General features: G+C 39.3%; 2 protein-coding genes across 6 annotated transcripts in view; both read right to left on the bottom strand.

Moving 5' to 3' along the window:
• The window catches only part of LOC129170453 (rab GTPase-activating protein 1), a 111995-nt gene extending 111562 nt beyond the window's left edge, over nt 1–433 (bottom strand). For both annotated transcript variants that reach the window (XM_054758058.1, XM_054758059.1), the window contains exon 1: nt 291–433. The gene's annotated coding sequence lies outside the window, so the exon portion shown is untranslated. The remainder of the gene's footprint in view (nt 1–290) is intronic.
• Nucleotides 434–1539: 1106 nt separating this feature from the next.
• rc3h2 (ring finger and CCCH-type domains 2) overlaps nt 1540–12768 on the bottom strand; it is a 34700-nt gene continuing 23471 nt past the window's right edge. For 3 of the 4 annotated variants that reach the window (XM_054757329.1, XM_054757328.1, XM_054757330.1), the window contains 6 exons: nt 12507–12671; nt 11283–11535; nt 9152–9224; nt 8203–8350; nt 6612–6748; nt 1540–6472 (listed from right to left, as the gene is read on the bottom strand). In XM_054757329.1, the coding sequence (XP_054613304.1) occupies nt 6328–6472; nt 6612–6748; nt 8203–8350; nt 9152–9224; nt 11283–11535; nt 12507–12671 (921 nt within the window). In that variant the 3' untranslated portion in view covers nt 1540–6327. Of the gene's footprint in view, nt 6526–6611; nt 6749–8202; nt 8351–9151; nt 9225–11282; nt 11536–12506; nt 12672–12768 lie in introns of all 4 variants that reach the window. The other variant, XM_054757331.1, reaches the window with a different exon arrangement.

Genomic DNA, 12768 nt, shown 5'->3' with positions numbered 1-12768 from the left:
TAGCATGGCAGCTACCCGCCCATTTAAAGAGCAGTTGACAGCAAGCCGAGCAGCCGGCAAAGCTCCACAATATCCATGTCGGTGTCAAAAGGTGTTGAAGAGGTGTTAAATGAATAAATATAAAGTATAATCGCACGGAGGAAGAGGAAAGTGGGGATGCGGGCCACCACCATCACTGCTGCTGTCAAGCTAGCATGCCACCATGACAGTCCCCACCGACACAATGTTGTCTTTTTCCAGTCCAGAGTCAACACTAAGCGGACGCTAATCTGCAAGGCAAGGCATCTTACCTGTGTCACCGCAACTTATATGCAGTCAAACGTCAGCTGACACAACATTGTAGTGAGCCAGTTTGGTCGTAAAGGCAACGAGCAGATCAGCATCCACCCTGCAACGCTGTAAACACAATCCCCACCAACCCGCTGGCGGCGGTATTGCGCATGCGCGTCCGGGCCCGCGAGCGCCTCTGCATCGAGACGTTTCTCAATAGCGCATGCGCAGGAGTACCATTAACAAATCAGGTGTGCTTGAACTTTTGTCATCAAAAAGTATACATTACTGTATGTATATATATATTTTTTTATTATTATATTTATATAGAGATTATTACACTGACTTTATACTATTATATTACAAATATGTAAATAGTATATTATTATTCAATCATTTTTCTGAACATTAATATAATGTACTTCTAAAATAAGTATTTATCATAATAAATGTCTAATAAATGCAATAATAAATAATATATTTAATACATTTGTAAAACCATTATCATTACTAAATAATTTAATGTTATTTGCATAGCATGCTAAATATTCATACTAGCAATATGCTATATTTATTTTTGTTTTGATTATTATTTTATTACACTGATTTTACACTAGTATATTACAAATATCTAAGTAGTATATTATTATTCATGCAGTCATTTTTTCTGAACATTAATATAATGTACTTCTAAAATAAATATTTGTAATGATAAGTTTGTAAAAACATTACCATTATTAAATTATTTAATAAAATGTTATTTGTATAGCATGCTAAATGTTACAATATAGAGCATATGGGACGTCACGTATTTATGTAGTTAATATGAACACCAATAGACTATTGGTTATGATAGCATTGTATAAATATTATAAATAAATAACACACACAACACACATAAATAGGATCAATACAATTGTTTCAGTCATCCATTTACTGTATTACAAATTGGAATTTAATACTTTTTTTAAAAAAAGAACAATCTAAATTATTTTTTTTAATTTTATTTTATTAAAAATTAAATGAATTTACATCTTAATTTTTTCCAAATCTGTATTTACAAAAAACAGTCCAGGGTGTACCCCGCCTGTCGCCCGAAGTCAGCTGGGATAGGCTCCAGCATGCCCCCGCGACCCTAATGAGGAGAAGCGGCATAGAAAACGGATGGATGGATGGAAACCTCCAACCTGCGTTTATTAGCACCAACTGTGAGAGGATACAGCGCCCCCGTGTGTTTTAAAACGGTGGCGACAACCACACCTGCAAGAAAAGACGCACCAAAATGCAGTTTACCGTTGCTTTATTGTTGCATGCAAATTGTACATGTGTAGAAATGATCCGCTATCGCCTCGTGATTTCACAGTGACACACAGAAGCGTTTGGCTGCGATATGCAAGAACATCCACATCACATGTTACTCCTACTCATTCATCAGCTAAAAGCACACGCAGTCCATTTTTCATCACAGATTTTTACTCCATTTTTGCTTTAGTGCGTAGTTAAGTAAAAGGCAAACCCTTCACGCGTGTGACATTTCCAAGGAAATACATGGAATACATAACAGTATTATTATTATTATTATTATTATTATTATTCAACACGGGGGACATTTCACCGCCTTTCTGAAACATCACAGCTGCCCCAATAAATAAGCATCTAAATCCATCTCAATGATGGCTGCCGAGACGGTGATACGGTGACAGATGTGTGCCATCTCTTTCATAATAATAACAGTTTCAATAAAAATGTCTAATACAGACATCGGAAAACATGAAAACAGGCTTTTTTTCATATTGAGAAGTTCAAGAATAGGACAAAGAAACAGCATCACAACATAATCATTACAATTATAACGCATTTGAATGAGCATGCTGCAAGAAAACCTCAGCACCTGACGTGGCCACACAGTGGGCATGTGCAGAACGTGCGCATGTGTGTGTGTGTGTGTTGTATCACAACTACATTGATACTCCTCTGCCGTCACAATATTATACAGTATATGGCATGCATGACAAAGGATGACAGATTCGGAAGTAATAGAATCTTTAACAGGAAACAAGGCGGCAGTATTTACAATTTCGACTGCTTGACAATGCAGCACGGCCGGGCGGCGACGCTGAAAAGTAACACAACGCAGAGCAAAATCAGCAAATCCTTGCAAATACCGCATTTCCTCAAGCAGTTGCCTCCGCTCAAATAGACGCCGCACATGAATCATCAGGTGCCTCGCCGGCTTGAACAATTAGCGCCCCGCCTCCAGTAAACTCTCCAGAGCGGATGGAAAAACAGAAATCCTACACTGTAATGTACGTAGGGCTGGGCATTGAGCATCGATGGGAACCAGGGCTAACGCTAACGTCTCCCGGCAATTTCGATGCCTACGTTCAGTGATCAACCAACACCAACGAAGAAGAAGCGGAGTGCCCTGTTTTTGACCTGCTCCGCCCGACTTCTTCCAACCAGTCAGGTGAGTACAACAATAAATTACAACAATCTTATGCCAACACTGACGAAGCAAACAAATTGCACTTTATACTGCGAATACGGCAGCCAACTCAAATATCCGGCTTACGCAAGGCTGCGTACTTTTTCATAAGACAAACGACCTGACGTTAATGCTAGCTTTGGCCATGAAGTTGACCAGACCCCTTGTTAAATGTTAGTCCATTCACAGTGGTTGTTTGCCGTGGTGAAGCTAGCTAATTTCATGTTGGCAGTTGAATATTCGGCTGTGGAGCAACAGCGGTAGTTCCCCCTCACTGTGCCCGGACTGCTCTGTAATGGTGCGGGGAGGTCGCACGAGAAGTGTCGCTCTAATCGCTGGTTGTTTATACGAAGGACCGTCAATAAATTACTATTGGATTGAAGAGAGTTTGTTAAAAAAATATATATTCTAAATCAAACTAGGTTTGCAGCAAGTCACTAACATGGTTAAGTTACACTTTGTCGATTCTGCATCATAAGACACTCGCCAACACATAAACAACAGGATATGCGTCATTGTTTTTTCATGAGCGTTTCAAAATTCAAAATCATTTGTGAACGTGTACTCCTATGTAAAGAGACTTCTAAACATTTACGTTCAAGTTGAATGGTTTGATAACTTTGGTTAGCGCTTTTATGACCCCACCTCTGAGCATCGGAATCGAGATTCATTAGGAAACAGAATCGAAACGAGAAATCGGAATCTGAACCGGAATTGCTCAAATTCAACCGATGCCCAACCCCACCTGTACGTCTCTAGCGCCAAACAAGCCGCCCGCACAGCAGACATGGCATCTGAAAAGCTGACGTTACACGACAACACCATGCAATCGCAGCGTCCACCCGCAGCTCATTCCATTTCGCAACAAAAGTAAAATCGTGAGAAAGAAACCGAAAATGTGACGGCAATAATGTCGTAAGTCACGCAAACTAATGCATCATTAACAAAGACTAAAAAGGAAAATCCTATAAGACAAAATATTGTCAAATAAATTAAATACATAAAAAAAATACATTTGCACGCCTAATAAATCGAGGCCTGGTGCTCTCTGCAGTTGAGTTTCCGCATCCGGCAGTAAATGGAGGGAAGGTGTTGATTTATATTTGAGGAAATACATATTTCCAGTCATACATACTGTATAACATTGTTATACAAATTACTCCTGTGGATAAAATATACTATTATTTAAAAAAATACGTTCTAGAAATAATAAACACCTCCATAGATATATCTGAAGAAATAATCCAGTATTTCCAATAATGCATACTGTATAATATTGTCATAGTAGTGTCATTACTCTAATATTGGTGAAAAAATATGTAGTAATATTATTATTATGATGTAAAAATGAACTTCTTCAAATAAATGCCTTAATAAGCACATCTGCAGTTGATTTGGAGGCATGGTGTTTTTGACCAATAATACACACTGTATAGTATTGTCATAGTAATGACTCTAATGGCAAATATTTGTGAAAAATATATCATAATATTGAACTTATTTAAAAATGAAATGGCTCAATAAGCACTCTTTGCAGTTGAGTGTTTTTATTTGTTCAAGGCTGGAAGCAGGGCCTGTGTGCGCTAAAGTAATGACTATAATAGCGTGGCGTCCGAATTCTGTCCCTGAGTTTCCTTTCCCAAGATGTATCATGATGAGTATGAAGATATTTTTCTTAGAGAAATGCAATGAAAGAAGGCGGTGTAGCGAGCAACGTAGCATCTAACCTCAAGCACTGGAAACGAACGCACGGCACGCCGCGCGTAAAATGTACAAAATGAATAACCATTACTTTCCCTAATGGTGTTCTACTACCACGAAAACTGTCAAATGTAACCGTAGCGACGGGATGTCCTGATACAAAATACTCTTGACAAACAACTTCACAGAAGTTAGCGGCGCACGAAATGCCAAAACACCCCAAAGACGAGCGCGCAAAGAAACACAAAGTACAAAAAAATTACCATTCGCTCGCTGATTTTATACGTTTAAGCCAGGGGAGTCCACACCTTACAGCGAGGGCCACATTGTGTAAAATGAAAGGATGCAACTTTGCCACTTCCATATTTTGGAAGAGCTATGCTAAGAAGTTACAGTACATGCAGTGATCTGATCTTTGTGATCTCGAGGCCTATTAGTCGTATCAAATTTGCTCTTTGCTCTTTTTTCTTCCCATTTTTGCATTTTTTTTCAAATATTTCAACTTTTTTGTAGTCAATTTTCTTCTCATAAGTGTGACAGTTCCCACAATATTTTAACTTTATTGTTCTTTAATAGTCTTACTTCCCCCCAACTTAAATTTCCAAAAATGACAACTTTTCGTTACGACATTACAACTTAAAAAAAAAATCCAAAAATATTTCTCCTCTATCCTACAAAAATCATGTTATCTTCACTCATATTATGAATTTATTCTCGTAAAATGTACACTTTTTTTCTTGTTAGAATTATGGCTGTCAATCGCTTCAAATATTTAATTGCAATTAATCGCATTTTGTCCATAGTTAACTCATAATCGCATTTAGTCGCAGATGAAAAAAGTTTGCATTTTTAATAAGTCGGGATGTAAATGTCTTTGTGGTAAACGATTCGATAGGCAAATATAACGATAACTACATCAAATTTTATGGAAAGGGACATCAATTTTGGAAATATGGCCCATTATTTTATTCAAAAATAATACACAGTTAGAAATCCCCCAGTTTTTGATTGACATTAACTTTATTCCCATAATACTGTGACTTTTTCCCCAACCTAATTTTCCAAAAATGATATAAAATAGTGACTTTTTTCTTGTTAGACTACAATTTTTTTCTGTCAATATTTTGACTTTATTCTTGAAAAATGACAGCAGTCTTTTCCATTTCTGCTTTTTTAAATTCTTCTAATGAATTTTCTTCCTGGAAATACGACTTTATTCCCATAATATTGTGACTTTATTCTCTCTATTATAACTTTTTCCCCAACCTAATTTTTCCAAAAATTACATTTTGTTTGTTTCTCATAATATTATGACTTCAAATATCGTCCTGTTATTCTTTTATTAGATTCCAACTTTTTTCTCTTAATATTTTGACTTAATTAATGTAAAATTACTGCAGATTTTTCCATTGCTGTTGTTGTTTTTCCAACAACAATAAAAAGCAGTCAAATGGCCCACAGGCCACACTTTGGACGCCCCTGGTTTAAGCCTTGGCGGAGGTCGGCTCTCTCTCCAGAGAGCACAACAAATGTAAAGGCTCATAAAGCGAAACCACTGGATGCAACCGGCACATATGGCCATGCAAGGCTGAAAGTCAAAATGTCAAAAAGGAGAAATCCAACTTCTTTCAAGGCACGAGCAACAATATGAAAAAGTAGACTGAAATGTTAATTGCCAGTCAAAAGTTTGGAGACACTTACCCATGCTATCGAATGAGAAGGTGTGCCTAAACTTTTGACTGGTGGTGTATCTTGTTGTGTTTGCAGCACAAATACGCTGATTGCAAAAAGAATCTTTGTCATGTGACTGCTGTGTTGAACCACAACAGATGTAAACATCACCACTGCTCCAACAATACAAGCAGCGTAGCTTAGCTTCCGCCCAGCAGCATCTCCGTCCCCGCCGCTTCAGGACCGGCCCGACGAGAGGAGTCACCACCTGGTCTGGGGGTTCCGGTCCTCAGCACCAGCTTACCCAAACCTCCTGACACCAAGCCCACAGGAGACAGCGACTTCCTGGAGTGACATCAGAGACCACACACTTGGTTTCAAGCGGGTACTCGCGGGTACTTTGATGATACAAAACACACACGTTAGCTATTGCTAGCAAGCACAGTCTCCTGACTCATGTTCCTATGACGACGTCACAAGTCACCTGAAGGCCATCTTTTTCAGCAGGTGGGCGTCCACCTTGTCTGTGGAAGCGTTGCCATCGTGGCGATGCTCCTCCGCCGGTGGCGGGAGGGGGTGGGCGTCATCCTCGGAATACGAGGCGGCCAGGTCAGCCGACTCCTGAGAGGCCAAAAATGAGACAAAAATCTTTCTTTCTTCCAATCACGAGCTATCAGTGCACTCACAATGAGGTTGTCAAGCCACTGGAACTCGCAGGAGGCCATAAAGTATAACAGTACAACAATACAGTCTGACTCACTGTGTCATCTTACAAACAACACTAAACTCATCACACAGTAACTTAACACCCAAAAGGTATACCTCAGAAATATGCAAACATTTAAACAACTCCTCCAATTAAATGTTTTGCTCAAACAAAACGCATTATGGGAAAACTTTAAAATGTTGGTTTTACATGTTTGGGTATACCTTTTGGGTGTTAACTTGCTGTGTGATGAGTTTAGTGTTCTTTGTAAGAGTGAGACTGTTATATTGAGTAATGACCTCCTGGGTTGACAAGCGCGTAGTGGGTTTTTCATAGCTTATGATTGGCTCCTGTCAAATAAAGAGCTGCCTGGTCCTCACGGACTTGTACGCGCCACAGTATGTTACTTTATGGACACGTGCGGCTCATACACCGGAATTTACCGTACGTATATATTTCAAGAAAAAAGCGCATCTCAGCTTTGTCATGTAAGTAAAACAGCACATTATCAATATCGACTTCACTCTTTGCTCTTTTTTCCCATTTTTGTGAAAATAACCTTTTCTTAAAAATAATTTTATGTCTTTATCCCCATCATATTTTGACATTGCTCTCATAATATTATATTTTTTCTCTAACCTAATTTTCCACAAATGGCAACTTTATTTTGTTTTGTTTGTTTCTCATAGTAATACAACTTTGTCTTTAAAATTTCAACTCTGTACTACTAAAATGACATTATTTTTCCTTATGATATTACAAGTTTATTCTCGACGGTTTTTCTCGTTAGAATACAACGTTTTTGTCTTATTTTGACTTTATTCTCATAAAAGTACAGCTGTTTTTTTCTATTTCTGCTGTTTTTTGTTTTATTTTTCCAACTATTTCAACTTTCTTCGAGTAAATTTTGTTCTCGTAATTATGACTTTATTCCCTGAATATTTTGACTTTTTCCGACGCCTAATTTTCTAAAAATGACAACTTTATTTGTTGATTTGTTGTTGAAGATATTTTGACTTAAAAAAAAATAACATCTGTCTTTTTCATATTTGAACTTTATGCGGCTAAAATGGCGTTTTTTTTCCTCATTATATTACGTTATTCTCATAAAATTACGACTTTTTCTCATAACATTACCATTTTTTTCTCTTAATATTTTGACTTTCTTCTTGTAAAATTTGCTTCCTCCATTTTTGCTGTTGTTTTCTTTTTGTTCAAATAAATTTTTAGAATGTGTTGTGGGCTGATAAAAGAACAGTCGCGGGTCACAAACGGTCCCCATGCCACACTTTGGACACCCCGCTGTTCAGTGTAATAAAGGTTCTGCGATGGGCACAGTTTGACCTTGGAACAGATGAATGACATGTACCTCCATCTCCTGGGCCTTTGGGTCCGCCAGGTCCAGGGTGCACAGTTCCAGCTCAATATCTCGGTCCCGGTGGGTGTCGTCCTGGCTGAAGCCCGCCTGTCGCTCGCTTGACGGATGCTGATGCAGATCCGGTGCACATAGTTGCTCACTGCCAGCCGCAAAAGAACACAAGTCAACAACACACGACAAAATCCGCATTTCGTGGATAAAAATCAGTCTGTTTTCAATAAATGACTTTTTCAAAGTGCTTTTTGTCTCATTCCCCCTTCTTGTTTTTGCATATTGTAGCTCTACATAAAACCTCATTAAGATCCAAATGTGCAAAATGCAAATTCAATGCAAATTCAAAGCCATTTTTCAACCGGTCTTAAGATTTTGATGAGGAGTGTATAAAAAGCTGGGAGCCCATTGGTCGAGGCTGACTCTCTCCTTCTGGTCAGGAGGCTGCTGCACGACAGACATTAGACGCGGAGCTCCGGAAAGATTGCTATCCTTTTCTGTCTGACTTATTTTCAATACAGTGTGAGTCTTATTCCTTCCTATAATTGGAGATTAACGGAGACGTAAGGGGAGGTGACATTTATTTAACAGAGTGGTCCTTGAGACCTGTTAGGTTGCGGAGAATTTCATCTCCAACAAAGCAAGCCCGTTTCTCTTAGTTATTTCGCACGCCCACACACACATCTGACCAATACACCAACAAACACTTCACGGGATCTTCCTAATCGTTGGGACCGCCTCCACGGAAGGCATATGAGCAAGAAGAACTCAGTTTCACTTTAGAGACCGCCGGGACCTCGCTAGGCTTTGGCTAGGTGGCTGAGCGCTCTCTCCAGCACTGGCATTGCAGCTGCTTGCATTCGCTCCAAAGACAGTAAACAGGAAATAGAAACCAGAAAATAAAAGCAGCAAAGAGGAAATAAGAGAAGAACCAAAGCAAGAGTCCAACCTGTCATGCGGAGCGTGACACGATCCTCTGGAGCCCCACCTGGACTCGCCGTGATCCACGTGAGAATTGTAGTCTAGAAAATCAGCAACAAAATGTCTTGGTTAGACTTTCAGCTTTAACTTAAGACAAAAATATGCCATTTCATCTATTTTCAAAAGTTATTCTCACTATAACCTTCTTCAAACCTTTTAAAGGCTTTTTTTAGCCATGTTATCCAACCCAGTGTTTATTTGCTGTATTGCAGGGATGTCCAAAGTGCAGCCCGGGGGCCATTTGCAGCCGTGGCTGTTTTTTCATTGGCCCTCGGTACATTCTCAAAATATAATTCAACAAGCCAATGAAAAAAACCCCAGCATCAATGGAAACAACAGCTGTAATTTCACAAGAAGAAAACTGAAATATTGTCAATAATATAAATGTAAAAATAAATCAAAAAGAAGCTGTTATTCTCTAAAGTCATATTAAGAGAAACAAAACAAAGGAGGAGAATAAAGACATACGATTACGAGAAAAAAAGTTTTCATTCTACAAGGATAATGTCGTAACATTACAAAGGAAAAACTGAGAATAATTCAAATAAATAATAAATCAAATAAAAAATACAATTCATTCAAGTTCAACTTAAAATATTAATGAAAAAAGACGTTATTTTCTAAAGTCATACTGTGGGAAACAAAAACAAAAGAGGAGAATAAAGTCATACGAGAAAAACGTTTTTATTTATTTTATGACAATAAAATAATACGACAATAAAGCCGTAATATTACGAGGGAAAAAAATAGAATAATTCAAATAAATAATAAATAATCTAAAAATGTAATTAATTCAAGTCAAACTTAAACTGGTAATGAAAAAAGCCAAAATATAATTTTTACATTTTTTATTGGCCCGTGGCACGTTCTAAAAAAAAAAAAAAAAAAAAAATTAAAAACGGCAATAAAAATAGAACAAAGCAGTAATTTTTGAAAGATAAATATGAAATATTAAGAGCGTAAAGTCAAAATATTATAAGAAAATAATAGCTTAAAGTTGAAAAATGAAAGGAAAAAACATCATATGAGAAACAAAGAAAAAATACCAATTTTTGTAAAACTAGTTTGGGGCAAAAGTTATATTACAATAATAAAGTCAAAATATTATGAGAATAAAGTAAAAAAAAATGCAGAAGAACAAAGTTGAAGTATTTGTAAAAATATATTTTTTAAAACAGCAAAAAATCGTAATGTAAGGATAAAAGTTCATACAAATACACGTTTTTTTTCCCTTTGAATAAAAATAACACCTCAGCACATGGGTTGCTTTAAAAAATGTAAAAAGTGGTCCCCACATCATTTGAGTTTTCAGTATGCAAATTATAAACATTGTAAAAACTTGATGTATTTAACTCACTCAATACCAAAGACGTAGTTAAACGTTTTTAAAACCTCCAGCGTATTTATACATCTTTTATGTTTTTTTTACGCAAGAGGCAAAAAGAGGTGATGATGTAAATTTATTTCAATTTCTCCACTAATTAATGTCACTTTCAGAGCAATTTTAAGCCGCAAAAACGGCCACAGGGTGGCGGAAATGCACCTGATAAGAGCTCGGCAGGGATCCCGGATGGAAAAAACACACATGACAGGAAGTAGTGAGCATTGAGGAGTGTAGCAAGTGACGCATTGTTGGGACATTTGAACGTATGCACACGCACACGCGTGCACACACATGCATACATAGTTGAGTTCCAAATGTGAAAATTGTAGGATCAGTGTGAGGATCAGTGGCATAGAAGATGGATGGATGGAAGACAAAATATTACGAGAATAAAGTCAAAATATTGTGAGAAAAAAATGAACAGGAGCAAAGTTGAAGTATTTTTGGAAATTATTTTTTTTAAACTGCAAAACACCGTAATGTAAGGAATAAATAAACATAAATAACATCTCAGCACATGGATTGCTTTAAAAAATGTAAAAGCAGCCCCTTGCATGCTTTGATTTTTCACTATGTAAATGATAAACAACAAACAATGTAAAAACATGTTGTGTTTAAAAAGAGTCAGAATTCTCATACTGGATATGAGAGCAAGGAGAGCAAGGACAAAAAAGGAAACAAGTAAGCTAATTGAGGTGTTTCTTGTGGTCCTTACCTTTAAAGTTAACGGGCGTGGTGCTGGCGCTGCGCTGGCAGGCGGTGGCCTGGACGGGGTCGGTGGGGTGGTATCCCGAGCGGGACGCTCTGGATATGGCGCCCCACTTGGAGATGATGGGCCCCTCACTGAAGGGGATGATGGGGTCCTCTTCTTTAAGTCGCCTGTACTGATCTAACGAGTGCAGCCATCGCTTTGTGGCACCGCCGCCACCGCCGCCGCCGCCGCCGCCGCCGCCGCCGCCGTCCAGCTCCTACGTGACATCATATTCATTTTTTGATTGTTTAAATGATGTTGATCTTGTAGAATTGGATTTATTTCATGCTGATATGAACAAGATGAAGTTGGATAGCTGCTACGTCTTCAAGCAATGGATGGAAGTGCTTGATGACAACCAGCAGGGGGTGCGATGGCTTCAGGCTGTCTTTGTATTAGTTGAGTATTCTTTTTGTGTTGGTTCTACATCTTTTCATGCGAAACCCACCGCTAAGGCGCAGCAAGCAAACCATGCACACGGGACACGACGAGCGGCTACGACCAGCCGCACCGGCGAGCGACGCACCCACATCCAGTGCGAATTGTACGAGTCTTCCACGGTTTAGATTGGCTGTCTAATGTGGAGGGAATTTGGGGGTATCAAAGTGGCCTGTGTTGACAATTTGCTCTGGATGTGAATGCATGGCCCCCCAGCGCAGCCGGCCACAGCCGCCCGGCCCGCAGCTGCCCGTCGCCTCCCGTCGCCTCCCGTGTGTGGCGCCCATAAGGCGGACAGCCGGAAAAGTGACTGGATTGGTGGGACTGCCTGGGGGTCCTGCTGGAGCGCCATAAAGAGGGCGCCTGATCCTCTAAGTTTCACCAGTGATTTTGAAAAAGTAAGTCAAATATGTTTTTGTGTAAATGTTATGGTTTCCCCCAGGGGTCACCAACATGAGCCCCCATGACCACACGAGGCACCTGCAAGCCTGCTTTTCATTCAGGTTTTCAGTTATAATGTGAGAACACTAGAAAGAAATGCGTGGTGAAATAGAAAATGAAATGTGCGTTATGGATACCAGCATTTTGTCCATGTTCTGGTAAAACAAGCATATTGGCTTTGGTGACCCCTGAAATAGCCAATAGCACGCTAAAACATTTACACATGTGATCGGCTTTAATCCAGCGTAGCATGTCAACCATGTGTCGCAGGGTTGTGATTTTGTTGTTGTTGTTGTTTGATTTCCCTACCGTCTGTTCCAAGCAGGAGCGAGGTGCAGCACGCTGGAGCGCCTCGGGCTCAAAGGGGCTGAGGCAGGGGCCGACGGCGCCACAGGACCACGGCGAGTAGCGTGCCAAACTCTCCTCGCCTCGGAAGCGACACCCCGCACACTGTCCCGCGCTGCTGTCCACGTTCTGGAGGACACAAGACACATTTGGAAAAATGGAACCATTGTGTCTTCAAGTTCTCCTGTGGTCGCCTGGTGCGTGGTCGACAAAGCTAAAACCGCCG

The sequence above is a fragment of the Dunckerocampus dactyliophorus genome, chromosome 17, assembly GCF_027744805.1.
Source record: "Dunckerocampus dactyliophorus isolate RoL2022-P2 chromosome 17, RoL_Ddac_1.1, whole genome shotgun sequence".
Taxonomy (NCBI): Eukaryota; Metazoa; Chordata; class Actinopteri; order Syngnathiformes; family Syngnathidae; genus Dunckerocampus; species Dunckerocampus dactyliophorus.
Note: the sequence above shows the minus strand (reverse complement) of the source record. Positions and strands in the feature narration are given on the sequence as shown.